This window comes from Cygnus atratus, chromosome 1, assembly GCF_013377495.2.
Source record: "Cygnus atratus isolate AKBS03 ecotype Queensland, Australia chromosome 1, CAtr_DNAZoo_HiC_assembly, whole genome shotgun sequence".
NCBI lineage: Eukaryota > Metazoa > Chordata > Aves > Anseriformes > Anatidae > Cygnus > Cygnus atratus.
Genome location: NC_066362.1, coordinates 50,155,920 through 50,183,823, shown reverse-complemented (window position 1 = coordinate 50,183,823; position 27,904 = coordinate 50,155,920). Strand labels below are relative to the sequence as shown.

General features: G+C 37.1%; 1 protein-coding gene across 3 annotated transcripts in view; it reads right to left on the bottom strand.

The window, feature by feature from the left end:
* Nucleotides 1–1,744: 1,744 nt before the first annotated feature.
* Nucleotides 1,745–27,904, bottom strand: part of KITLG (KIT ligand) — a 57,776-nt gene continuing 31,616 nt past the window's right edge. For 2 of the 3 annotated variants that reach the window (XM_050716851.1, XM_050716849.1), the window contains 8 exons: nucleotides 23,729–23,791; nucleotides 19,161–19,340; nucleotides 17,058–17,223; nucleotides 16,077–16,172; nucleotides 8,507–8,616; nucleotides 7,937–8,013; nucleotides 7,086–7,169; nucleotides 1,751–5,929 (listed from right to left, as the gene is read on the bottom strand). In XM_050716851.1, coding sequence (XP_050572808.1) covers nucleotides 7,130–7,169; nucleotides 7,937–8,013; nucleotides 8,507–8,616; nucleotides 16,077–16,172; nucleotides 17,058–17,223; nucleotides 19,161–19,340; nucleotides 23,729–23,791 — 732 coding nt within the window. In that variant the 3' untranslated portion in view covers nucleotides 1,751–5,929; nucleotides 7,086–7,129. Of the gene's footprint in view, nucleotides 5,930–7,085; nucleotides 7,170–7,936; nucleotides 8,014–8,506; nucleotides 8,617–16,076; nucleotides 16,173–17,057; nucleotides 17,224–19,160; nucleotides 19,341–23,728; nucleotides 23,792–27,904 lie in introns of all 3 variants that reach the window. The other variant, XM_035551785.2, reaches the window with a different exon arrangement.

The following is a 27,904-nucleotide window of genomic DNA, read 5'->3' as shown; positions in this document are numbered from 1 at the left end:
TGGACAGTAGTTAGTCATAAACATGCATAAGGCATCAAAAAATCATAAGTCAGACTACCAAAAACATTATGTTGGTGTCTCTTTGGCTAAGGTTATGTCTGCTTTCTCAGTATTTAATTATTATCCATTTCCCCATCTGTGTACATTACAATTACCACGATCCTGACATCAGTGAGAGCCGTTTTGTTAGCTGAGAGCTCTCACATCTCATTGCCACATACCCTGCTGTTAATCCTGCCTTCCCAAACTTCCAGGCCAAGTTTCTCTCCTTTATGTTACATTGATGCTGTTTTCAACATAAAATATGGTAGTCTCCAAACTCTGCAGCTACTTGGTGCTCATTTAGCTCTACCTGAACCAAGTGCCCATTGTACCTCCAACCCACCTATGCCACTGCTGTTGCTCCTCAGGTTATGACTTCTGATACACCATCAACTCAGAGCCTTGCTGCTCTGTGGCCTCCTTCAAGCCCATCACAGAATCACAGAGTCACAGAATGGCTGTGGTTGTATGGGACTTTCTGGAGGTTTCATGGTCCAACTCCCCTGCTCAAGCAGGGTCACCTACAGCAGGTAGCCCAGGACCATGTCCAGACATCTTTTGAAGATCTCTACAACTTTTGTGGGCAGCCTGTGCCAGTGCTCCATTACCCCCATAGTGAAGTGCTTCCTGATATTCAGACAGAACCTTTTGCATTCCACTTTGTGCTCATTGCCTCTTGCCTCGTCACTGGGCACTAAAAAGAGCCAGGCTCTATCCCCTTTTACCCTTCTTTCCGGTATTTATAGACATTCATGAGATTCCGCCAAGCCTTCTCATTTTCAGGCTGAACAGTCTCATCCCTCTCAGCCTTTCCTCACAGGAGAGGTGCTCCAGTCCCTTCATCATCAGTCCCATCATTTCTGCCCTTTTTTCTGTACCGAGACAAGCAACCACAGCTCTTGTTCTTGTCCATGCCCTAAATTCTGCCATCCCCAAATCCTGTTCCACTGTCTCCCAGCCCATTAACCCTGCTCTCTGCTCCTTCTCATCAGTCCTGTCTGTACCTCACTCCTATTTGTAAGCCTCACACAGCTTTGGTTCTCTTTCAAAGCTCATCACATCTCTTTTAGAGGTAGGTTGAAAGCTTCAGCAGGTTTATATCTCCCTCTTAGGCTGGAGCAATTTCCTTCAGTCTCAGGAGGGGAGAGGTGCCAGAGCTCCCTGAGCAGCTCAGTTTTTCTTCCTATCCCTACCCCTTGTCCTGGGCTTTTTACTGAAAAGACAGAACAAATTGCTGAAACCTGAAAGACATGGTGCCATCCTCATGGGATAAAATCTGGTCTCAGCTAAAACAGCTGAGTTCTTAAATGCCACTTACTGAAAAAGAAGTGCATCAACAACATTCAGAATTTTTAGTGGCAAATTATATCAAAATCCTAGTATTTGGCTAATAGCAAGAATGGGATGAAAAGGTTGCCTAAAGCAGGCACAGACAAATTTAAGCTCATTAAGGAGCTACAAGAAACTTTCAATTCTGAAGTTGGAATACTTTGCATAATCAAAGATACACTATAGATTGTAACTGGAGGCTAATAATGAGGACATATGCTTTAATGGCACAAAACTTTAAAATGAATGATTAAGAAATGAAATGTATTATGAAAGATTCTGTGTGTAGTAGCATATATTATGGCAGAAAATTCTACAAGGAGAAGGCAGGACTTTAAAAAGGTTTTAAACAATAGTGACACAAAGTAATATACTCATTATTTGGCAGTGCATTATATCTTTATTTAGAACAATAAAGTATATGTATATAATGTAAATTCCAAATTTGAACTGGTATAAAAAAGGATCAGGGATAACATCTGTCTTTAAGAGGACACATATATACACACATCACATTATATAAATTTTGTTGATTACCATCAGTCAGAATATAACTATGCAAGACTGTGCTGACATTTACATCGAAATAAATGAATTTGCCCATGATACAACCAGCAAACATCTGTGTCTCTATCACTAAAGAGTCTGAAGTTTCCGCGTTCCATCACTTTGATAACATAATAGCAACATGCCACCATTATTGTAGATCTGCATTCAATAGACAGTTGAATCAGATTCCTGAACAGAAGAATCTTGGATAATTCTTAAATGTAAATCTAACTCAAAATATCTGTATTTTATGTGTATGGTTAGCTTTTCAATTTAATAATTGTACTATGTGTACTGAACAGTTTCAGTGTATTACAAAGAGAGAGCAACAGAGAAAACAGAGCTGGTGAAGACCAGAATCTAAAAGCTGTGCAGGTTGTACACATACTCCATAGTATAGCACATTAGTTGTTCATAAGCTTACTTATACAATGACCTTGTGATGAAATAAGTACCATTGATTTATTCAAGTAAACACACATCTAAAATAGCACATTGAGTTACTCAGTATATCACTATCTGCTTTTTATTCTCACAAGGCCACTATTAATTGCATGCAAAGTTCAACTACTCCAAAGGAAACCTAAAAATTTTAGTTTCTCACAAAACCACAGATATCTGAAACCCAAATTTTAACTTTCATATAAAAAAAAATACAACACTCACTTCTCCCCAACTTCATTTTAAGAGAAAGGGCATTCATTTCTAACTGAGTTAATAATGCACAGGCTATGTCTACCCAAAAACAAGATTGAAGAACTGATCACTCTTCAGAAGTCAGATAGGTTACAGCTGGATAAAGAAGCAACTAAGGGACTATTTCTGCCACCACTATTCCCACAGAATAGTAACTCATCCTACTTCCACTGATTTCAAAGATGACTCATAAGTCAGTAGTTTTTCAAAATTTAACTACATAACTACATCTGAAGTAATAGCCTCCTTGATGGGTAGACAAAATGGGCACAGAAGCACTCAAATAATTTCACGCTCACATTTTCAAGTGCCATGACATCCATTGTCTTCACAAATGTCTAGAACTGTTCTTCTACCTTGCAAAATGACTGAGACCACCTAATATTTTGTACAAATCTCTCAAAAGTGGGTAGGAATAACAGGGAAAACATGAGCTCTAACAACAGCTAGTCTGTGTTGTACTATGCTCAGTGTATGTACAAAATAAAAACAGGTTGTGATGTCAAGTTGGAAGGTATATACATGAACTTTCTTTCAGTTCACACGTAGCCTTAAATTTGCCTTGATCTGCAGCAGAGATTAAAGTACATGACATTATCTGAAAGTGACATAGCTACTATTTTAAGATGTTACTCTTAGAACATGAACATTTTGCTACTGTCTATCTGGGTTTAATGTATGCTTCAATTTAAAGCTGATATTTTGTCTTTTACTATTGAACAGGTAGAATGTATATTAAGGAGTCTAAAACATCACACATTTTGAATGTCAAACTATAATTTAAGGCACCCCAATGTGCAATGTTACTGTGTTTTTGATTTTCTGGAAAATATGTATTTAGGAAAACTAACATTCTTATAAACAAGGAACATTAATAAATACCTTTTTTGTTTGTTTGTTTGAATGAATCATTGAAAAATACTGTAAAACTTCAAATGTATAAACTTGCTTTGAGAACGTATAGTATAGCAACATGAAATATTGAAGTTTTTTTGTAAAATGTGTAAGGATAATTGCTTCCACTTGATGTGGATACTTTTCATTTTTTTCAAAACCTACCTGAAGTTATTCTCCCCCTTACCATCAATTAGGTCATGCTGACATTTCTTTCAAGGTAACTCTTAAATAAGTTTTGAGGCCTAGTGAGTAAATAACTACACATTGTCAAGTGAGACTGAACTACTGATGGAGAATTCTGACTGATTTTTGCAGAGCTAAAATTTGCTAAGTGCTCATTTTGTAGAAGTGGTGGGCAACCCTTCTCACAATTATTTCTTGTTAAATGGTGAGTGCTCCAGCATCTTCTGAATAAAAATGAAGGCCTAATTCTCATACTGAGCTTCTTTAGAACAGAAGTTCCTGAGATGATGCAAACCCCAAAGCTCTGTTAACATTAATGCAACTGTGTTAATTTGTACCAGTTGAGCAGGACTGGAGGGCACTTTTCTGACACTCAGTCAGGGCAAAAGGGCCTTTGTATAAATGATAATGATCCACATGATAATAAATAATGATCCATATGATACCTTGGTATCAATGAATTCAAGAGAAATTTCACCATTGATCTCAGTAGTGTAAAAATGTCGTGCAGGGTGTCTACATGCACCTGAGTTAATTTTTTTCTCTTGGTGGGTATGAAAGCCAAATCAATTTTACCAATAATACAGTTGTGCAAACACACACATATGTTATATGCAGGTTATACACTTCTTGTTCATGGTTCTCGGAAAATTTAGCAGATGATTAAAAATTCCACAAGAATTCTTTAAAAATTAAGTCTGTCAGCGTACAAGCAGCATTTGGACAATGCTCTTAGTTATGGTTTAACTCTTAAGTTGCCCTGAGTAAAATCAGGACTTGATTCTACAGGGTCCTTTCTAGCTCAGGATATTTTATGAATCCACAGCTAAGTTATACTATACTTTAAAGAGAACTACAACTTTCTCCAAAACAGGGTGTTTTTTTGTTTGTTTGTTTGTTTTTTAGAGTTTTTTCAAGTAACTCAAACTAAAACTCTTATTGACCTTGCCTATTTGAAGTGAGCTACCCTTACTTTCTAAACTGAAACCCCTAATACAGGTAAATGATTCATATCCATTATCTGGAAAGAGCCAGGATGAAAATATGCACAACTGCACTGGTAAATTTTACCATTGTATTTTTAGGATTTACTTGAAAATGCGCATGTGTACATCAATCCTGTACAGATTCCATGGATGCTATAGCAGCAATAGATGTAGAAGACAAGTGAGAAATAAAGCCTTTCTCTTTTGCTTTAGGAGAATTAACCTTAAGAGTGGAGAATGCCAAGATATTAAAGCTTAATAATCATTCAAAAAACAATGCAAATATTAATTACAGCTGATGTAAATAAAAGCTAAATACATATTTAGCTTTCATATTTTCTATGCTATACATTTAAAAACAAGATATCAATGGCATGCATCTTCATCATTTAAAATGCATTTCATAGGTTTGTCTTTATTCTGATGTTTGAACGCAGTTCAGACTCTTTACTTTCTCTTCCCTTGGCATGGCTGGAAATTTCACCAGTGTTCATGTGTCCAGCAGTTACTCCTAATGCTTCAAAGCTCCATGATGTACTATCACCTCCTGTTTACTTTGTCTTCACCCAGTATTTGTGTCTTCTGAGCAGACACTGCCAAAGCTGATGAATTCTTGAGGCTTTCTGGGGCAGGCATACAGGCACCTGGCATCCAGCAGAGACCACATGTTTCTGTACACATGACCTTTGCCAGGCATAAACCCAGTTCCTTATAAGTAAAAAGCTAGTACACTGGTCCATGGCATGACTTTACTTTCAAGTTTTGTGTACAGTATTGAAGAGTATGTTATCTGTATCCATTTCTGTGTTTTCTGTCAGTTCAGAGAACTCCATTTGAAGACACCAAGGTAAGGTAGAGGACACAGAACTTAAATTAAGGATGCAAATGTATTTATGTCTTTCAGTGATTACAGATAGTTGGAGGCATTTGAAAGATGCTTTTTGTTCAGGACATGTACTTTGTTTGCCAGAGTCAGCTGCAAGTATTAATGCAATTTAAAATCCCCAAATGCCATTGAAGGTAGATATTCACATAAGATACAGTCCTGCTAAGTGCACACTCTTCTTGTCGTTGTTCAATTCAGTGTTGGTTTCACAGTAAGAAACACAAATTGTCCTCATACTATGTCATGTCTATGGAGTCATGGGCAGCAACAACAGATGCAGACTCAGTCTGTCACTCCAGAAGGAATATGAATGTGCTTAAAGCTGCTTCATTTATGAAGCGAACATGTAACTGTTACCTGCCTGAAGAGAAAAATGGAAATTACAGTTTTGCTGATTAGTATCTCTGTTTTGCCAAACAGTAGAGCTTTTCACAGATATATAACACAGACATTTTTTCTTACAGTTTTGGAAATAGATATATTCCATGACACTTGCATGGCATTCATTTATTCAGAAACAAAAAATATTGTTAATGAGATGTATTTTCAATTTCATGCCAACTCCTGTCCAAGAACACACTTGCCAGCTAAAGCCATTAATATCTAGTTGACAGTGACAAGATAACTTTCATGGTTTTACAGAACAGTTACATTTGTGCAGGGCTTTAAGATGTTCTGGACAAGCCAATATCAAATGAACTTAACATTTTTTGAAAAATAAATGACTTGTCCAATGCAGAGATGATTTCCCTTTTTAGTGAGCAGATGTTAGAATAAATTAGCTAGGGAGACTGAAAATGGCTATGAAGATAACTACAAACAGTTTAGAGTGGATCTGAGAGTGCCTGCTGCAGGGTACACTGGAAAGCCTGGACTGCCAGTTGTACTCTGATGCTTGCTCCTTCCACTCTGACATAAAATGAAGCATTCAGCACTGCCTGAATCTTCCAGACCTTTGCCGGAGAGGCCATCCACAGGCTAAGTACAGCACTAGTCCTGCAGAAGAAGCCCCTTGCCAGAGGTGTGCTCCTATATGTAGAGGACTGCTGGGACTGAGAAAGCTCACTCGTGTTTGCTGCTCACTCTTATATACAAACACAGGAATGATGGATCTGATAAGGCTATGGAGACCGCAAACTGTTGAGTAAACAACTGAAAGAAGCTCAGCTCTATCCTGCTATTTTAAGGATTTTGTTTATTAGGTCATACTGCTTTGAAACAGCTGTAGGAGAAGAATTCTCCGTATTGGCTGTCAAAACCAAAAGAGAAGCAGTAGCTGAATTTTGGAATTCTGTAATTTTTCATTTTGTAATATTTACATTAACAGTCAAATACCTAACTTATTGATTCAGGATTAGGAGCTAAAGACCTTCAGGTGCAAACAAAGCCCACTGATAACAAGTTTTATTTTTATTTATTTATTTATTTATTTATTCCCAAAGTGGACTCAAAATTATACCACATTTCAACAGACAAAAGTTAAGCTTGTGTTATGACTTTCAACCACACGAACTTACCAGTACATGAAACAGTAACAGTGTTGAGGGAGAAAAAGCAATGGCTACACTTGTAGATGTTCTTTTTCTTTTTGCTGCAACATCCTGAAATAAAAAATAAGTACTTTGTTACTACAGTGCTAGTACTATAGGTACTATTACTATACCTTCAAGGAAAAATAGATAAAGCAGTGTTGAAGTATGAATAGAGCAGCAAATCATTTCAGTATGACCTTATGAAGTTATTAGGAATATAATCTCAATGGTTTTCTATGAAAGTTTAAAACAAACAAACAAACAAACAAACAAAACAACAACTAGAAAACAGTATAACATACCAATGGGAGTGTCAAAAAAAGAACATGAAAAATGTTAATGCAAGACAGATTTAAAAGGATTTAGAAGCACAACTAAGAAGATGCTGTTTTCTTTTTGTTTGCTTAATATCAACCTAGTTTTACACCTTACAACAAATAACAAATTCACTTCTCTTTGTCATTTCTTTTACAGGTCTCAGCCTTCCTGGGTTTACTTCATTCCTCCCAAGTAAGATACTCCTTTGAACCTGCTGCTTTTCATCACTATTCCTTACTCATGGTGGGAATACGGACAGATAAAGGAAAGGTAATGCCTCATTAATAAAATGAGGTATACAAAAATATCCTCCATATCAATTCTTACATTTCAAATAGGAGCTCCTTCAAAGGACACACCCTAAGCACACATTTTGACTCTATAGCAAAACACTTGATAATGTGGTTTGGTTTTGTGTGTATGTTTGTCATTCTGAGAGCTAGAGAGGAACCTTCAGGAAGCATCTCTCAAAGACAAACTTACATTTGTATATATGTGTGTAAAGTGAAACATTATACCTTATCTCATTTTCCTCTTGACAGCCATGACACTCTGTAGTTTCATCACTTTCTGGTCTGGATTTGGGATGTGTTTTCTAGAAGAAAAAAAAAATGCATTAAATGTAAAAATTCTAAAGCTTCTTTAAAAACTCACAAAACAATTGTTGTATGTTTCAGTTTGCTTCAGATTTTCAATATCAAAATCATCTTGCAAAACATAGGCCAAATCTTATGTAGTCCACATCTCCTACTCCAATAATTTTACAATTAAAGCCTTTGAATTGTAGGTAAGCCACAGTGGCTAAAAGTAAAAGAATCCTTCTCGTGATATAATAGAAGAACTGAGAAATTGGGTGAATCTCATTTTCAATTTCCAGTTAGAGGGCTAGCATGCCGCTAAGACAAGGTTTACAGTTTGGTGATGGAACTGAAGTATTTCACAACAGAGATTTACATTTGCATGTCACACAGTTCAGTGAAGATCAGAAGAGATGTCTCTTGCTTTCACATGCAGAATTGTTCTGTCCTTCCTGCCTCTGTATAACTATGAAATATGCTATGTAAACAATTAAATGTAATATTTCTTACCTTCCAATATACGGCTCCCAAAATAAAGCCAATAAGAAGAGACAGTAATGATGTCAATGCTATACTGATCCCTTGAAGGCTGGAGCTGCTAATGAAGCCAAGTGCCTCTTCTGTAATTACAGATGTTCTCGTTAGTGAAGACGGATTTATGGCAGAAAACTATCTTCAGGGCAACACTGTTAGTAAGAGCACTTTTATGCACCACCTACATAACAGCATCTTAAATAACAGAACAGATACTTCAAAGTGCTGTGTAAAAGAGATGCATTTCATACAAAATCTCACAGGAACTTTTTTGACCACAAAGATGCTCCTCCCATTTCTGCAATTGCTCTGTTTAATAGTTCCAAGACTAACTATCCTTTTGTCATTTGTAGAGCATTTTCTCTTTCCTTTACTTAAAAGTTTTGGATTTATCAGTTTTTAACAGTCTTATTTTGTAACACAAAGTAATTTTTTTGAAGAGAAAATATCTGCCACTTCTAAACACTCACTTCATGTATTTACTTAAGTTCCATAAGACACATCCTACTGACTGCAGGTAGACATTCTGCCTTGCCACTAATGAACCATCAACATGAGGCCTCTCAAGGGAGGTTATTTTAACAAAATAAACCTGAATTCACTTCTAATGTCTGCCTGGAAAGGCCCTGCTGACTTCATTAAGATCAAACCCTTGTAAGTTGAAGTCTAGCTGCGTGCTATTTTGTTGCTACCATTTTTGAGAGCTTTTTACATCTCATATGGAAGAGCCCCAATCCTAGTCTTTTATGTACACAAGCAATTCCATTCCCCTCACAGAGAGCTGTATGCCTGCCGAGACTAAAATGAGGCTATCCAGTTATTTAATCAAGAGCAGGATGTGAAAAGTCCTATGGATTCACCCTGGGATCCACCTTCTGGAATGCAAAGTGAGAAGCAGGAGACTGCCAGTTTAAACACCATCCACACAGTTTTAGTTTATATCAAGAGCTGGAGTCTGCAGCTCAAATGGTGGGCGTATTGTCAGCTTATAGGAAAAGAACTAAACTAAGCACAGGGAAAGTGTAGGTGATTAGATATAGAAATGAAAATGGACTGATAGCACTAGAAATTTTTGTGACTCATACAAACAGCAAACTTCTAAGCACGTATGGTATGATATACTGGGTCAATCGATGTGCATTTAGTACATTATTAAACAGCCACTAAGAAAACACTTTAGAAAGGAGCATTCTCATAATATCTGGAAACCTATTTTCAACTCTCTGAGTTTTTCTGCAAGTCACATTAGAAGCTTTTACACAAACACTCTTTTTATCTTTGAAATCCATCTGTGTTTACAGAGTTACCACAGGGAGAACTAAAAAATAAGAAAACAGAAAGTCTGCACCCCATTATTATGCACCGTTTACAAGGCTCTAAATTCCTATGATAGAGGCTTCAATTTTACTTACATCCAGTAGACTTGTCACACTAAAAGGCAACTTCGGTCAAGCAGAATAGATAATAGTTTGCTGGGAAAGAAATCTGTCTACAGAGGAGAAATGAAACAAAGTTCTACAGAGATGAATGCCAGTTGAAAAGAGGCTATTAATTAGTCTGCTTCTGTCTGCTCAGACATTAAAACCAAGAGCAGAAATTAATGGGAGGGGCATATCTTTTATCAAAGTCTGTCCTGGGTCAGGTATAGAGGAGGTTGGCTTGCAGAACTGAATCTGGCAAAGTCAAGTAGTGTAGAGAGAGCATGAATAGATTAAAAAATATATATATACTGTCATTATTTTATGAGACTTGTGTTCTCAGAAGAAAATTCCTACATTGTTCTTGTGTTCTAGTCAAGAAAAATTAAATGCTGCTTTGCCTGATCACATTAGCCATTCTTCCCAGTGTGAGACTGATCAGATATACAACTGAACTTATGGTGATGGTCATGTTTCCTGGATTCTGCCTAAAGTTCGGAACAAAAGGAAAAGTGAGATAAAGATCAGAGGAAAAACACTTCAGGTCACATGAAGCATAAGCCATTTGATAAGTTGTTATAGCAGAGCGTAAAACCTCAAAAAACATCTGACTGCTCTGCAATGCCAGCCAGCATGCTATAGCAAGCTTGCTGATTTTCATGTAAACTTCTTGAGAAATTGTGTGCATTCAGGGAGATCATTGTTAGTCTGGCATGCTGATTTTTACAAATTCTCAAAAAATTTAGTTTGTCTTAAACAACAGAAGAGCTTTCTTTACAATGAGGCATCTGAAAGTGGAACAATGATTTTGAGAAGATATCTTCAATGCAGATGCTTTCTTCAGCATCTATGGAAAGGAATCATAGAATCATAGAAACATGGAATGATTTGGGTGGAAGGGACCTTAACGATGATCTAGTTCCAACCTCCTTGCCATGGGCTGGGACATTTCCCACTAGACCGGGTTGCTCAAAGCCCTATCCAGTCTGGCCTTGAACACTTGCAGGGATGGGGCATCCACAGCTTCTCTGGGAAACCTGAGCCACAGCCTCACCTCCCTCTGAGTGAAAAATTTCTTCCTAATATCTAATCCAAACCTACCCTCTTTTAGTTTAAAGCCATTACCCCTTGTCCTATCACTACACGCCCTGACAATGAGTCCTTCCCCATCTTTCCTGTAGGCCCCCTTTAGGTACTGGAAGGCCACTTTGAGGTCTCTCCAGAGCCTTCTCTTCTCCAGGCTGAACAACCCCAACTACCTCAGCCTGTCTTCATAGGAGAGGTGCTCCAGCCCTCTGATCAGCCTCGTGGCCCTCCTCTGGACTCGTTCTAATACTTCCATGTCCTTCTTATATTGGGGGCCCCAGAACCGAATGCAGTGCTCCAGGTGGGGTCTCACAGGAGCAGAGCAGAGGTGACAATCACCTCCCTTGCCCTGCTGGCCATGCTGCTTTTGATGGAGCCCAGGATACAGTTGGATTTCTGGGCTGCAGGCGCACATTGCCAGCTCATGTTGAGCTTCTCATCAACCAACACTCCCAGGTCCTTCTCCTCAGGGCTGCTCTCAATCTATTCTCCACCCAGCCTGTATTTGTGCTTGGGATTGCCCCAGTCCAGATGAAGAACCTTGCACTTGTCCTTGTTGAATGTCATAAGATTTGCACAGGCCCACCTCTCAAGCCTGTCCAGGTCCCTTTGGATGGCATCCCTTCCCTCCAGCGTGTCGACCACACCACTCAGCTTAGTGTCATTGACAAACTTGCTGAGGGTGCACTCAATCCCACTGTCCATGTCACCGACAAAGATGATAAACATAAATATAATTTATATACATAACATATAACGTATAATATAATTATATAATATAATTAGCTTTCCAAATCTACCTTTAAAAAGTAAATAACAAAAACTTATTTAGATTTACATTCAAGTCTGGAAAAAAAAGTCTCTTGGAAGATCTGGAGAGAATGAAATGAGTCATGGTAGATTTTGTCATGTGCCTTTTTTAGGAGCATCTAAAACAGAACCAGTAGGGAAACTTTCAGTCTGGAGAACCTCTGAGAGATCTGCATCCTAATGAAGAAAGAGGAAATAAGAAAAGCAAGCTGGCTGCCAATAGTTTTATTATAATTATTATTCCTTCAGTAGAGACCTTTCCCTCTGTTAGAAAATTGAACTAAAACAGCTCTACACTAAAAACATTCCAACTCTCAATGGTTGTGAAGGCAGAGCAGGATAAGGAACTGGAGGAACCAAATGGTTTGGTAACTGTGAATTTCTTGGGCAATGCCAGAGAAGCTGCTGGCTCTGCAGTTGGTACATTATTCACTTGAAATAGACCCTATCCTGCAAGGTGTTAAAGGGGAGTGGAAGCAGGCCAGCACCCCTCCAAGCTCTCACTTCACACCTTGTGGAAGAATCCTTTAGGAAGTGAGCTCATTTGAAGTAGATTCATTTATAATCTTCATGGACAACAGGATGTTAAGCTGCGATTGAAATGCATTTACATTGAAAGCCACTGAGCTACACAATGAAGTTATTGAGCTGCTTTCCACCTTGAGCCATGTGTGTAGGTTTAGCAAGCAATTATGATTGCAACCACCAGCTAGATTTTATTACCATTTATGTCTCAAAGGAATTTTCACTTTACCTCTGCTTAGCTCCAACACAATTACCACAAGATCTTGTCTACAAAAATGTAGAACAGCTCTCACCTGTTCATTAGGGTTTGCCATTAACTGTAAAGGTGGAAAAAAGGAACAAAGGCACAGAATGCAACACCAATTGCATTAAGCCATGGGTAATATTTTCAAATTGTTGTGCAATTACTGAATTAAACTACAGCATTCTTTGCTTAATTATAAAAATTGACATTCTCTCTAAAAACACTTCTAGAGGTCTCTGTGTTTACAGAGCACACATGTTATTCGAGCTGTTCAGTACAGAATAATAAAGCTTAATTATTGTGAGGAAATTATAGGCAAAAAATGGAAGAAAGCAACACTGAACCTTCCATAAAAATATAAATTGTGCTATAGAAACAAGGTGCTAAGGTGAGAAGTGTTAGTAACAGCTAGCAAATTCAAGTTTAAGCCGGGAAATGTGAGATTCATTTGGTGGGGTGAAAAAAAAGAATACAACTACTGCTTGATTCAAGCACTGAAAGAAGAGATGAAGTTCAAGACCTCTTATCCTGACATTTGTTCTTTACATAGGAACCACCTCATCTGAATTCTCTAGACTATGCATGGGATAACGATCCAAAGAACACCAATGGGACTGGGACTTAAACAGTTACACAGAATTTAAATTGGATTACAGTTATGTAGAACCAAGAGAAGAAAACATAAATATCCATTTTACATTTAGTTGGCATAAGATTTTTGGTATAGATCTTGTCAGGGCTCACCTCTGTTACGGTAGTTCAATTCTATCATTGCGTAATAATGATGAAGTAATGAGATATGACTTGCACTAAATGTAGCAGAAACATGAGAAAAATGTAATTTAGCTAATTTATATTATATGCAATTCCTATGATAATTCTTTCACAAATGGTTTTATTAGATCATTTACTTCAGGTTTGCCTAAGTTGAATTTAGAATCAAGAGCAATTCAAGTCATCTGGCTCTCTAGGCAGACTTTCTTAATAGATTCAATTTTTATTATTCATCTGGAAGGATTCTTTTGTAAACAGTGAATGCTTCTCAATAGCCTAGAAACCACTAATTTTAAATAGATCATTTTAAAGCTGTTTAATAGTAAAGAGGGTTATTACAAAAACAAACAAACAAACAAAAACATAGTTTTGTGTCTAGGGATGCTTTTTTCAGGTTTTCTCTCTTCTCCAAATGTATGCCTTTCTGAACTTTGAATCTAGTGGTATTGTTCTGAGAACAGACCTGCAGCTGGCAGACTGGGTCCCCTGTGCTGAGGATTCTCCTTGTGGAAAGTAATAAGGCTTATTCATTTTTGTCCTTCTAGGAAGGCAGGGATTAATTAAAAAAGAGAACTAACTCAACAGTAAAGCCAAAACAAACCTAAAATTGGTGCCAAAGACCATTCTCTGGCAGTAAGAGAGAGATGCCAATAAAGATGTCACAGGTCTTTCACCCCAAAAGCTTCAAACTAATGACAAAAGTGTAACCAGTCAGCATCCAATCTCCAAGTTAATGTAATCTGATTATGCGTTCAAACTGTCCCCAGCCCTAGACATTCAGTCTTTGTCATTTCTACATAAGGCTGTTAACTGCTATCCAATTTTCAAATAAATTGCTTAAGAGAATGTTAATCGGTTAGAATACACCTTACAGCATATGGCCAGACAAGCAATCAAGCAATTTCTTTGATTTACTGCATTACTTTAATTAGGCTTTTTTTTTTTTTTCCTACTTGATTATCAGTTCCAGTTATAAAGCAAGATCAATAAGCCTGTTTCTGTACTCCTGTTCACAGTACAGACGCAGATGCCAATTCAGAGGTTGGAGCCCTGGCCTCTGCCCGGTGTCCCTTGTGCTACTCTGATGGGTCAAAACTCCTTTCATCTGAACTGCTCCTGTAATCTCTCTCTGTCTTTCTTTGGCTCCTTGATCCATTCTCGTTGCTTCAGGCTGCATTTGAATATTCTTCCTCTCATAGTTACATCAAAAATTATCACATGTTCAGACCTGAGAGATACAGTTATGCACTTTTTAGCCCACTCTTCGTGCCTCACAATTGGCTCTGGGCTCATAAGGTTATTTGCAGCCAGCTCTGTGACCTCTTGGATATGAATTTATGGCAGTGACATTTCTCTTTTCCAGAGAGGCAAGCTGGCAGACAGGAGTTGAAGGCAGATTTCATTCCAACCTTCTTCTCAGAGGATTGGGGAGTGATAACTTAAGACCTTGTCTTAATTAGAAAGCAACCAGAAGGGCTTTCAACCTGAAAACATCTGTAAGCCAACTAAGAGGTAGCATATATGGTTATGAAAACCCAGAGAATAACTAGATTACACATTTGCAAGTGAAGGAGGAAGAGAAGAAATCTATTCTTAGCAGTATCTGTCCCACAGTCAGGAGCTTCCATTGTGCCTACCAGGCTACAACAGGCTGCCTCCTTGGCTATGCTTTCTTCAGCACAAGGACTGCCAGCCACACACTTCAACATCACACATTCAGATAACATGGGTGTTTGTGAAATGAGAGAGGGAAATAGTAAATAGGGATGTACACTGTCACCCTGATGTGCCTGGGAAAAAGGAACAAGGGAAACAACAACATGTATGATGAGATTTATGCACCATTTCAAGAACCTCTAAGGAAAACCCCCTCCTTTTGTTTACATGGAAAGTTCCAGAGAGTATTCACATTATTGTACATTACGTCACTAAAGTCCCCTGAAAATCTTTTATTTCTCTTCGCCTAAGGTTCCTGTATCCTTTCTGACCAGTGATGGGTAATGCTGAGGTTCTTACGGCAATAACTCCAGGCTGTCTGACCTGTCAGTGACCAGTCATGTAATACACTGATCAAGACAGATGAGAAACACGGAGATGGCCATGCCAGACAAAAGATTAAACCCTCAAAAAAAAGTGTAGTAACTATGTTCTTGATCTCAACTGAAAGCACACTGAGTGTGGAGCTGGCCTTTTTGGAATTACAAAAAGTAAACAGCAGTTTTCAGGTTTGGTGTCAAGTTTGTCATCGGGAGCGCTCTCAAAATACAACATACAGACAAATTTTTCACTCAAGTGAGTATCCTGAGCCCAATTCAGGACTGCTATTCTATTATTTGGTGAACCTTCCTCTTCTGAGAGTTAAAATGAGGTATCTGGAATAACCAAGTTTGCTGAGGTCATATGACTAGTGAGACCTCATGACAGCAGCGAGCCAAAATGAGGAGACCTGCCCTCTCCAAGTGCATGAGAGCTGTCACAGCATTGTAACTTTATACCATTTCTAAATTTTGATTAGACAGGTTCATTGCGTTTTACTATTGCAACTGAGAAACACATGGTACACCATCAGGCACAAGAAACTTCCTATTAATTTGTACAATTAAGACATTCTTTTCCTCTCAGCTCTCATAACAACCAGCCACCAGAACAAAATGGAGACACATATATTAATTCAATCACTTGTACTTACTGTTACTGCTAGTGTTACTGCCAACGCTGTCATTCCTAAGGGAGCTGGCAGCAACAGGAGGAAACAAAATTGTTTTTGTGACAGCGACTCTGGAATCTAAATAGAAAACGAGTGTGTCAGCATTATGTAACTTAAAATACAGTTCCCTCTATATAAGATTATTGGCTATAGGACTACTCTGATTTGGCTACAGGGCTGTTCTAAAAATTTATTTACAGGGCTTTTTTCTTAATAAGACAAAAAAAAAAGGCAGCCTTATTAAGAAACAGATGTGTCCACACACTGAGCTGCTGCTGAATAGCTATTCTGGAAAAGCAATCACTTTAAATTTGTTCTTAGGCTGTAGCACTGATCTACTTCTAGTTACTACTGGTGTAATTGGGCAACTAGATACATTGCCCTAATTAAAACAGCTAATAGCTGTCACTAGAGAGAGTAAAAGAAAAGAGAATACAAAACCTCCATTTACTGGAAGGATGAGAATGAACTGCAAGAGCCTCACCCAAGTTAAATCTTTTAAATCAAGCAAACATGACCCTTTTCGGGAGTGGGATGGCTGTGAAGACGACTTGATACTCCAGTTTACAACTTGTCCTAGCTTCCTATCCTTTAAGTAGTGCAATCTTGGGCTCCATTACTACATTATAAAAATTAAATAGATCATCAATAGAAAATAAGATGAAGAACAAGAACAATGTAAAAAGCCAATCCAGGATGTATTTGGGATGAAAAGAAACAGCAGAGTATTGTGAAGTTATTTGGATTATATTAAGGAATTATGTCATTAGAAATGATGGCATTAGCTTTACTGCCAGATTATTTAGAACAGAAATACAAGCTTTGGTGCTGGTTGTAATTTTAACTTGCAGTAAAAAGAGACATGGAGATACAGACTCAGACCCTCAGCATCTCTGAAATTAAAGGAAAATCACCCATTTCTATCTACTTAGATTCTGTTCCCCAAAACAAGAGCCATCTTACCTAAGTTCTCTGGTGTTTCTACTGTTGAAGGCAGAATGCAGTCATTCTTATCCAATGTGTCTGCAAACTCTTTGTAGACCTCAATGGTACTATTAAAGACCTCAAAAAACTGCTCAGGAAAGAAGCGACGTTCTTCATAAAGGTGACCATTTTCTTTTATAAAATCCTAGGGTAAAATACAGAATTCATCTTGAAAGAGGGTCAAGTGAGACTCTCATTTTATACTCAACAGATGATTAAAGTATTCAAAGATGACATAAAATAGCTTAAATTTTTAACCTGCAGAAGACCAAATCTGCTGTATACAACCTTAACAAAACAAACAAGCCCTCTGATATGAGGATTTCAAATTAACCTTGCAAACAGAAATAAAATATTAATCCATGGTTGTAGAAATGCCAAGGAATGAAAAGCAATCTCCCATCTTGTGCTGAAAATGAAGAGGTTTTTCTTTTTTCTTTTCTTTTCTTTTCTCTCTCTCTCTTTTTTTTTTTTTTTTTTTTTAAATTTGACATCACTCATTAAACAAATAAATAAACAAAACCTTGATTTCACATTACTTTGTTATGTTCTGCATGATCCTTTTAATCTGAATTCAGGAACACAACACAATCATAGCTATTGTCATAAGAGTACAGGGAACAGAATACAATAGCTAGGATACACTGTGGCTTAGAAGCAGGCTGAGATCTCTGATAATGTACCTAAAAATAAGAACAGGACTATAAACAAGGAAGCCCAATCACTTTGAGGTCTAACAGACAAGTTTGTTATGCCAGACTAAACAAAAATATTGAGGTCCATGTTAAGATTATTTATGGTTGTTTTCTTTTTTTCTTTCTACCTGACCCTGGCTTTCACAACAGCTGTTCCTTATGCCAGGAGTTCAAATTTGATCTGGGGTTGCTACTCTTTACTCCTAATAGGAATGATAAGAACATGGGATAAATGTGTACCAAGGGAAATTTCCTAGTTCTTGGTTCCAAAATTGTTTCCTCTTTAATGCTGAATTTCTGTGAATTATAGGGTATTTACTTCTTTTTGCATTCTGCAAAATAAATTTCCCTTTCCCCAACCATATTCCAGTTTAGGGTCCTGAATCATAATGACAAGAATACAGAAAAAAAAAAAATAGACATAAATTGAAGATTGGACAGAATTCGATTTGGAATGGAAAGATAGGGAACATCTAATTACAGAATAAGTTCTCAGAAATATAATGGCAATATATGAAAAGGTTACAAGATTATACCACATCAAATGACATTGGTATTTTTGTGCACTTAATTCATTCTGAATGTAAAAAAAAAAAAAAAGAAGAAGAAGAAGAAGCAATTGCAACAGCTAAGGACTTCCTGGACAAAAATAAATGTAATGTATAGGGAAGATGAAATCCTAGTCCTATAAAACATGATGAATTTGGGCCATTATTTTTCAGTGAGACAATACCTTTGACTACAGAACTTTTAATTACTGACAGACTGGTTAGAGCTGGGTAAGAGATTAGAAAATTAAGTTTTCCCTATCAATTTCATCCTAGCGAATCAGACATCTCATACGTCTGATCCATCAGATATCCAGAGATTCATGGAATCCTCCCAGCTGCTGCTGGCTTACAGAAACATATGGAAATGGAGCAATATCCTCTGGTCTTTGCTGCACCTTTGTATAAAAAGTTACATTAAATCATGGTGAAGCTTTCTGAGCCTCACAAACTATGATACGCACTTTAAGAGTATATTAATAGTTTCAACCACATGATTTTTACATTACGTTAAGATCACTAGGAAAATATGTAATTTAAGCTGGATATACAAGGAAAATTTCTGCTTGTTGGAAACAGACATGAATGAATTAATTATCTTAAGGATGGTAATTTCACTACTTATATAACTGTATAAAGGTCTTTGCATATACTGTAATTTCATATAAGTCATTTTTCTTTGAAACAGGAGATGACAACTATCCAACATTAGCACAATGTACTCAGTGCATCTCTAAACAAAGCAGGATTTCAGACATACAGCAATAGAAATGAAAACAAATTTTAAAAAATTAAGTAAAAGTATCCAACATAAAAGTATAAAATTTGCATTAGATTACCTTATTTTTATCAAAAGCTAGACATGCCATAAGATCATTAATTATCCTTGTGAGATTATTGATGATTGAATAGTTGCTTAAAACATCAGACATATCGGAAATATCAGAAAATTTCTGGAGCAGACTATGTAGACTCCTTGAAAATTCAGGCACCATCAAATGCAACCAACAGTGATTAGGCTGTCAGGGGATAAAAAGAAAGACAGAGAGGTAGATTAAATGTCAGACTTTTCCAAAAACTGGTTATGCAACTCAATGTGCAAAAGATTAAATTGTTCTTTCCAATTTAAATTATCTTGAATGTCTAAATTAAAAATCTCCTTCTTTTGTGTCAGCCAACTTTTTCTTCAGTCCTTTTGGTAAAATTTCTATTCTCACTGATACTGACATATTTATGGTTGTCTGTTTGATGCCATCCTTTCATTAAATTCTTAATGAATGCTAAGCATCAGTCTGTTGAGAATTTGAACCTTAGGACATGCTACTATGAACCCTCTTCCATACTTTCATTAACCTTTTTTTTTTATTATTATTTTTAATAGCTACTGCTTTGACAATTCTCTCCAGACTTTTTTTTTTAAACCATACTCAATTTTCATTGTATCATTGTTACCCTACATGACTCAGTTAACTCCAAAGATTCTTGACTTAAATCTCTTCTGAAGAATAATTCCATAGATGTTTTGCTATGGAAATCCATGTGTGCCTTTACCCACCTCTGAACTAGTTAGCTCAGTTAACTTCTCTTAGTGCTTTCACTAAATGCCATTCCTAAGAATAGGTTCTATACCTAAAAGTCTTTCTTTTCCTGTGTTCTTGACAACAAAAGAGTTTAACACAATCTGTCATGGTATCTGCCACATCCATGCCACTGGAATAGAGTTCAAACACTTTAACTGATTCCTGTGCAGCTAGATTGCAGATAAAGTTTATACATCTGTTCACATGATTAGAACCTGGTCATTCATTTTGCCACCTTACAGGGAGTCTTTAACTTCTTTTACTTGGATTTACGTAACAATAGTTAAGTAAATAAAAAAAGCCACCCAGTTCCACTCTCCCCAGAAAAACAAAAACAAGAACCAAAACCAAAACAACAAAGAAAATAAAGAAACCACCCTAACCCAGTATGGTCAGTAGAAATGCAGGTTATGTGTTAGTCACATCGCAACACGTGTATGGAAATCTCTTCCCAATAAATATTGCACTATTCACAGTAAATGTTATGGAAATTTATTCCATATATGGAGCTATTTGTTCAACTGTAGAAAATGTCAAATGATCATTCAGGCCTGCCAGCTATGAAGATTTTGGCTTAGCAACCCCTAAGGAAGATGTACCCTCAGTATTACTAAAATTGTTTTGAATGTTCTGTGATTTCACAGAATCACAGAATCACAGAATGTTAGGGATTGGAAGGGACCTTGAAAGATCATCTAGTCCAATCCCCCTGCCGGAGCAGGAACACCTAAGTCATGTCACACAGGAACGCGTCCAGGCATGTTTTGAATGTCTCCAGAGAAGGAGACTCCACAACCCTCCTGGGCAGCATCCAATGAGACCATTCATTCCTCCTCCTGCAGCACAAGGGAAAATTCTGTCACTGTACCTGCTTAATCTCATTTGGGTCAATTTCTGCAATAAATCTGCATGCATATTCTTTATTCTAAAAAATGTATTTACTACTATCAATATCATTACCTGGAGACAAATGACTTTCTAAGTAACAGAGCTGTTCTGCCATGATCTGTATATGTCTTTGATGAGGAAGAAACGTCCATACTTTCAAAGACCAACCAGATCACTAGGCTTCCATGCTTAGAGAACTGAAAGGAAACACACTGTTTAGCTCCACCTCAGGTTTCTTTTTTTGTGTACAACTTTCTCACACACTACTAACAAGTTTTCTGTAGTTATATCAGCAGCTTAAAAGGAATGAAACAAAATGTGCAATGGATAGTGTTTGGCTTGATTCTCTGCTTCCCTTTTCTCCTTCAAGCACTACAACAGGAGGAGAGAGGCAGAATCAAAAATCAGAGATGGTTTGTTGAAATGTACTCCATTCAAGCAGCATGCATTGTGCCATCTCCCATCAGGAGACAGAAAGCAAGTTTTCTTTTGCTTTGGTGTAGCTACTCTGAGTTGCAAACCTGGAAACTTTATCTGAGGTTTTGTGGATATAAATTCTACTGTGGCAGAGATGAGTAAAAGCTAATTGCTTCTAGTGTTCAAGAGGAGCATGTAGCGATTTCAGGAAGGATCCTGTTTTGCTGCTCCTGCAGTTTAGCAAGTTCATGGGAATCTCTGGCTGAACTGTTTTGACCTACAAAGCTGTATTTTACGGGAGCTTTAAGTTTTCTTTTCAGTAATATCAAGACATGCATTCTCGTGCTTTCTCAATAGCTACCAAACACAGGGATGAAACTGTTAAAACTGACAAACCTGACATTGTTTGTCAAGGAGAAACAGAGGTTTGACTCTGCTCTTTTTATGTGTGTGTAAATTTGGACTAGGAATTATATCTTGGAGTACTTACAAACCTGACTTCCTCTGTATTTGCAGGTACTCATCATTTAGTTTTTTCCTTCTACATTTATCTAAAAGTTTGGAGTTTATCTCTCCTTTTGAATTTAGCCCCTGCTGCTGTCATCTTTGCCTTTTAACCTTCAGGTTAGACTACACACTTCGCTCTATTTGAGACTACTTTTAACACCACTCAAGTGCCTTGAGCTAGTGCATAATGCAACAACAATTCTGTTTAATGGATCAGGTCAGTCTGTTCCTGTTACATGCACTACACTGGCTTTCCATCTGCTTTGCATTCACTCTGCCTTCCTACCTTTAGTCATTTACATTCTAGATTTGCTACCTTGGGTACATTTCTCACTTTGTGCACACATTTAAGATTGAAATCTATTGAAAAAAAAAAAAAACCCTGCAAAGTGCTGTTTCAGTTTTTTCAAAGCTGAACAAAAGGTGTTTGCCTTATGCAAAGCCCTAGGTTTCTCAGCTTGCAGGGACCTTTTAGATCCCAGAGCAAAACCTACGTATTCAGCCAGCCCTTGCTGTGGTATGTGCTGTGGTACACAACCTGAAATCCCCAGAGAGGAATTTGGCAGAGCAGGACGTGAATACCGCTGAATACTTCCTCCTGGGAAGGCATGCAGCCAAGAGCTGCACCTTCCCTCACCACTACTGAATGCAGTGTACAAGCAGAGTGAATATGGAAATCCCGGCTCTAAACTTCTCTTCTTCCTATTTAATTCTTGGCTACACATCATAAATGTAAACTGGATCTAGGTTTCTGGATGTGATGCAGCAAGATGACATGGCGTTTAAACTATAGAAGAAGAAACTGCTTACTGGCAGCCAAAACTGAACCACGGAGGCAGGTAAGAGTTAAGCAGTGAGAACAACCGGGAGTCCACTGCTCAAGCTGGCTCCCTGGTCTTCTTCATCCACAACATAAACACTTCCCAAGAGAGCAGCAGAGAGAACACAGCCCAGCCCACACCGGGCAGCTGCAGTGCTTGTCCCTGAGTGGGGAGCAGAACCCAGGCTACGGCTGCTCTCCACCAATGCTCATCACAGCAGGCATTGAAATGGTTGAATTGCAAAATGCACTGCAAACAGGGGATGGTGGCAGCCGGTCTTACTGGGTAATGGCTATTTTGAGCAATTAATTATTTTTTCATTAGTTTTAATTGTATTATATAGGACCTACTGTACATGACTTCCATAGAATTTGTTCTGCTGAATTTTCCTGCCAAAGGAGTAAAATATAAGGAATATGCATTCAGCAGAATTTCTATGTTCAACTTCTTTTTTTAATTCTCTCCACTTTTTTTTCCACTGCATGCAACAACCAAGAGAGCATTTTCAACCCATCCTTTTAATAAATATTTCAAAAATTAGGGAAAAATTGTTTAGTAGAACAAGCAATAAGATAGTATGAAAAAGTTTTTAATACAAAAGGCTATAAAATTTTAAAGAAGGCAGAAGGTGTTTACTTAAAAGCATCATTATGTATTAAATATGGAGTTATATAGAAAGAACAATACATAGCATGTTTGAATGAAATAACCTCCTCACTTTTTGTCTGTTTGTTTAGTTACTGACACTGTTATGTGCTGAACTTGGGCTTCTCTTCATTGTCTAGTCCATTTGCTGTACTTTAACACAATTTCTACAAGCTTAAACTAGAATGATATTTTAGGATATATTCCAAAGCACAATTCATAAGAAACTACTTGTTTAAGAAAAAAAAATAATTCAATTGGCATAATGAAATAATACCATAGTTAGGTGCATTTATTTTTTTTTCCAGAGAAAATGATAAAAAATGGAATATGAAGAAATATTTTTGCAGGATTCTTGTAATTAACAAGGTTTTAAGTGACTTCAGGAACCACTATATATTCCTGTCTTTTAAATGAATACTTGCAAAAGTGGAACAACCATCCTTCAACTGTAACTTATTAAACCATAGGAGTAGCTAAAAATATTATCACCACCACAGGTTCTAGTGGGCTGTTTTATTGGAATTATCATGAAGTGATTGTACTTACCAAGCTATCCATCTTCGGGACATATTTAAGGGTTATCATATAATCATTTGGCAGATTTCCAACCTACAATAAATAGATAATAAAAATGTTATTACCAACTACAGAAATTAAGACATTTTCCATCACATTCCATTGTTTTGTGTTCAACAGAATCCATCAAATATTCAACACAGATTTGTGTAACCTACAAGCTGTAAAAACTTGCATACTGTTTCCTATAGAACTGCTACTAAATCTTATTTGCTCAGGAGAGAAGTATCTTCCCACACCTCCCTAACTTTTCCAGATCCAATCTAATCATGTTCAACACTGCCCAGAAGAATTAAAATCACTAATGCGGTGAGAAGTGATGGTCTGAGGTTATTCACTACTGCAGAAATTCCAGTGCATTTACATCTTTTAATGGTATGTCTTCAACTGTTGGGAAAATTTGTGTGGAAATTTGTATGTAACCTGAACTTCTACAAGCAGGTATGCCCAGTAGTCTTTGACTAAGCCCTTTTCCTTCGAGTAACTTTTGACTCAAGCAGGCATTTGAACCTAACAAAATACCTGCCTACCTTATGCTCACAGAAAAACACTTAAGCACAAATTTAACTTTGAAGCTGTGCCTCTTACTAACAGTGAGCGATATAATCATATCACAGAAATGTCCTGGGGCAAAGGAAGGCTTCTGCACACATCAACTGAGCACAACTCTACCACTGTGGGCAAGTATGGGGTGCTCTGAAGCAAGGACAAGGAGTGGAGGAAGAAGTCTTACTGAACTATAAAATTCAGTCTCCTACAGATGGGATCCAACACTACTCTGAGATATGCTTGATAAGCTATCATATGAGGAATGTGCTGACTGGGGATATGCTGCCACGATCCACAATCTCTTGAAAAACCTTGTCCAAAAGGTCTACCAGTACTATGATACTTAGTGATACAGCAAATCTATTCTCATTTGTATTGGTTAAAGATTCAATGGATACTTCTCATCCTTATTTGAAATCCATTTAGACAAAAGATGTCAAGCATATACATAATTCCCTTCTTGAAGTAGAATGTACACTTTGTTCAGCAAAGCATTTCTGCTTCTTTGGGTTAAAGATCAATCTGTCATGTCTGTTTCTGCTTCTGCTGCTATAGCAACCAGCAAAGTGATTTTGTTCTTTTTGTGTAGTTTTTAGGTAATATTTTGTTTGACACAACAGAATTTTTTATTGTTAATTAAAATTTAGTTTCAATTAAAAATTGAAACAACAATTTCAAAATGTTCAGGTTCAAGAAATGATCAAGGACAATACTTATGTCAGTCACTAGCAACTTCCAAGCATTTTTTATATTTTTTTACACCATGGACTGAAACACAGTCCCTCAGTTCAATGACCTCTAGCTTTCTCCCACAGCAATAAAAAAAACAGGTTTTATACAAATAACCATCATGAATTCGTTTCCATAGATCAATTTTATTTATTTTTTTAATTTTTATAACCACACATTCCCAAAGCAGCAGCTACAGAAGTGCAACTGAAAATCTCTATATCAAATTCTGTTTACCTGGAGTTTTGAGGAATTGATTCAAGATACTAAAAATAGTGAAAATTATTGCAATGCATTTGTTCTTTCTTTAGAGCATCTTGAAACTCTCTGATTTATTCTAAATTCTTATCCACATTTTTTTTTCTTGCTCTAAAACCACCCTGACGTTATAACACATTAATAGATAATGCAGTTTCTTTCCAGCTTCCTTTGCTTGCCTAGAGAGGTAGGATTAGCAGCACTTCAACCAGCAAAGATAATGAAGATGCTACTCTATGTGCAAAGTTTCCCCTACTCACTCTAGTGGGATTCAGTACTTAGCAATGTCAGCAAAACTACTGTTCTTTAAGAAAGGTCACTGGAAGATTAAATTTGTTCCAAATCAATGAACACTACAAGAATTGATATGCATTATGTATACAATCTACTTTACTGGCATCAGAGCCTGTCAAGCACTTTTTCGTGCACAGCTAAAAAATGTAACTGCCCAAGAGCTCTTACAGCTCCTCAAACAAAGCTGGAGAATACAGCTCAGTCTCAGATATTTTTTTCCTTGACAGACTGTGAATCAGAAAAGATATTTTTGAACTTATTATTAAAAATGAAGATCAGTGAGGGGGGAAGGTGTCAAACACAAAGTACATGCCCTACCTCAAGACATAACAACTTGTTAAAGTTTTATTAATTGAACTCCACATGCCAGATGCTCTGCTGATGGTAAAAGATGAGAGCTTAGTCAAAGTAAGGGAGATAAATTTGTGTACCAGTTTGACTTCCCAATTCACTCACAGCAAACAGAGTAGAGCCCCTGATGTAAGAGTGAAGAACATGTATGAACTAAAGCTGTGCATTTCAGCTGTCTTGCTTTCCTGAAATGAATCTTGATATTTTGTTGAAGGCCAACCACCAATCCAAAACTAACCACTTGCTTTTTAACTGCGGAATTATCCTTATGAAGGAATGACAGTATGGCCAAAAAAGGGTCAAACACGGCTGTACACATGTTTTGCACCTGTGCACAAAGCCAGAAAGTATTCTGCGTACCAGCTCTGAGCAAGGTGGCTGGCTGCTGCAGTTCCCAACAAGGAACAGCACAATGGACAAAAGGGCTGTGAGCTGCCTGAGCAAAGGAGGATGAAACATGACTGTCCTTGAAACTTCCTGAGTTCTGGAACAGCCTTTCAGTTCCCTTACACAAGGCCTAAAGTACAGTGACAAATCTGGGGGGTAACAAAACACCTGCCTGCATAATCTTCCTTGTTTTATAAAAGAGTAACATTTTTTATGATAGTCTTGGAAAGTAACATGTACAACAAAAATAACCCTACACTGGAATTAAATTGCCCCCCAGATTTCTCTGATTTAGTGGTTGGTATAGGTGTAGAAATTTTATCAGGCTCTGAGAACAAAATATTCTTTCCAGACATGAAGAACAGGGAACTTTTAAATTCATATAAAAGCAATATTAAGTTCTATATTCCTAGGTGTAACAAAATCTCAAACTGGGGAATGTAAGATTCCTTTTGACATACAGAGGTTTGAATATTTAATACAGCACTGTTAACATTGCATAACCCAAATATACTTTTTGAAATACACTCATGATAACATATGGGGAGATAAAAAGAGATGTAAAAGTGGTTTCAGTTCCATAAACTACTCTTTCACCACAACAGCAGAACAGAGGAGAGGTAACCTATGTCTGCAGTCAAGCGCTTTGATATGAGGGTTACTGCTCTTGGAAATTTTATGGAAACAAGCTTAAATATCACTATTTTTTATATGGAGATCAACGATAAAGTAAGTCTACAGTAAATATTACCATTTGCTGTTGTAAATGATTTCTTCTTTATTCAGAGGCACATGATGGAAAAACTTACTTTCTTTTTCCGTTTCTAACTCATTTCTCTCATCATCATTCCCATTTTTTTTCCCATCTTGAATACATCTGCTTCTTCCCTCTTTGCATCCTCAGCTTTTCTTTTTCTGCAGGAGCTTCCACTTTCTGTCCATCATCTCTGCAATCTACTTTACCTCATCTACTAATGAAGCAGTTAATTAAATCTTTATCAGTTGGCTTAAGACAACATGTTAACGATTTCCGTTCACACTTCTTACATCCATAGCGGCAGATTATCTGCACAGGATAAGAACACTGGATCCCTTTTTTTTTTCTTTCTTTTTTTTTTTTTTTAACCCCTTCACTCAGTAGAGTTGGATCTATTTAAAAATAAATGTTGCAGAGAGTGTAAAGTACACATTTCCAGCAAAGATGCAATGTGAAAGCAAGGTGTTTGAAACAACATCTTGAACAGTCAGGTTAGTTAATGCTGAGTATTGTTTGGGCTGCCAAAATTCAGAAGAAAAAGAAAATATTTTAGAGAAGTAGATCACAGAAGAAGAGGTGAATACTTTAAATATTGTTAATGAATGAACCCATAATACCTAGGTACGCTGTATATGCGCTCCATAGCTCAGTAAAAATTCTACTTATATTTAGGCTTGATATTCATATTTAACAAACATATACACTATACACTGAACAAATGCTTAATTCTTATGCAAAATCAAAGCCACAATTACAGTAATGTAGTACCATAGCTTTATGCTGACTTACTATGCTGAAAAGAACAATGGGGACAGGCTTTA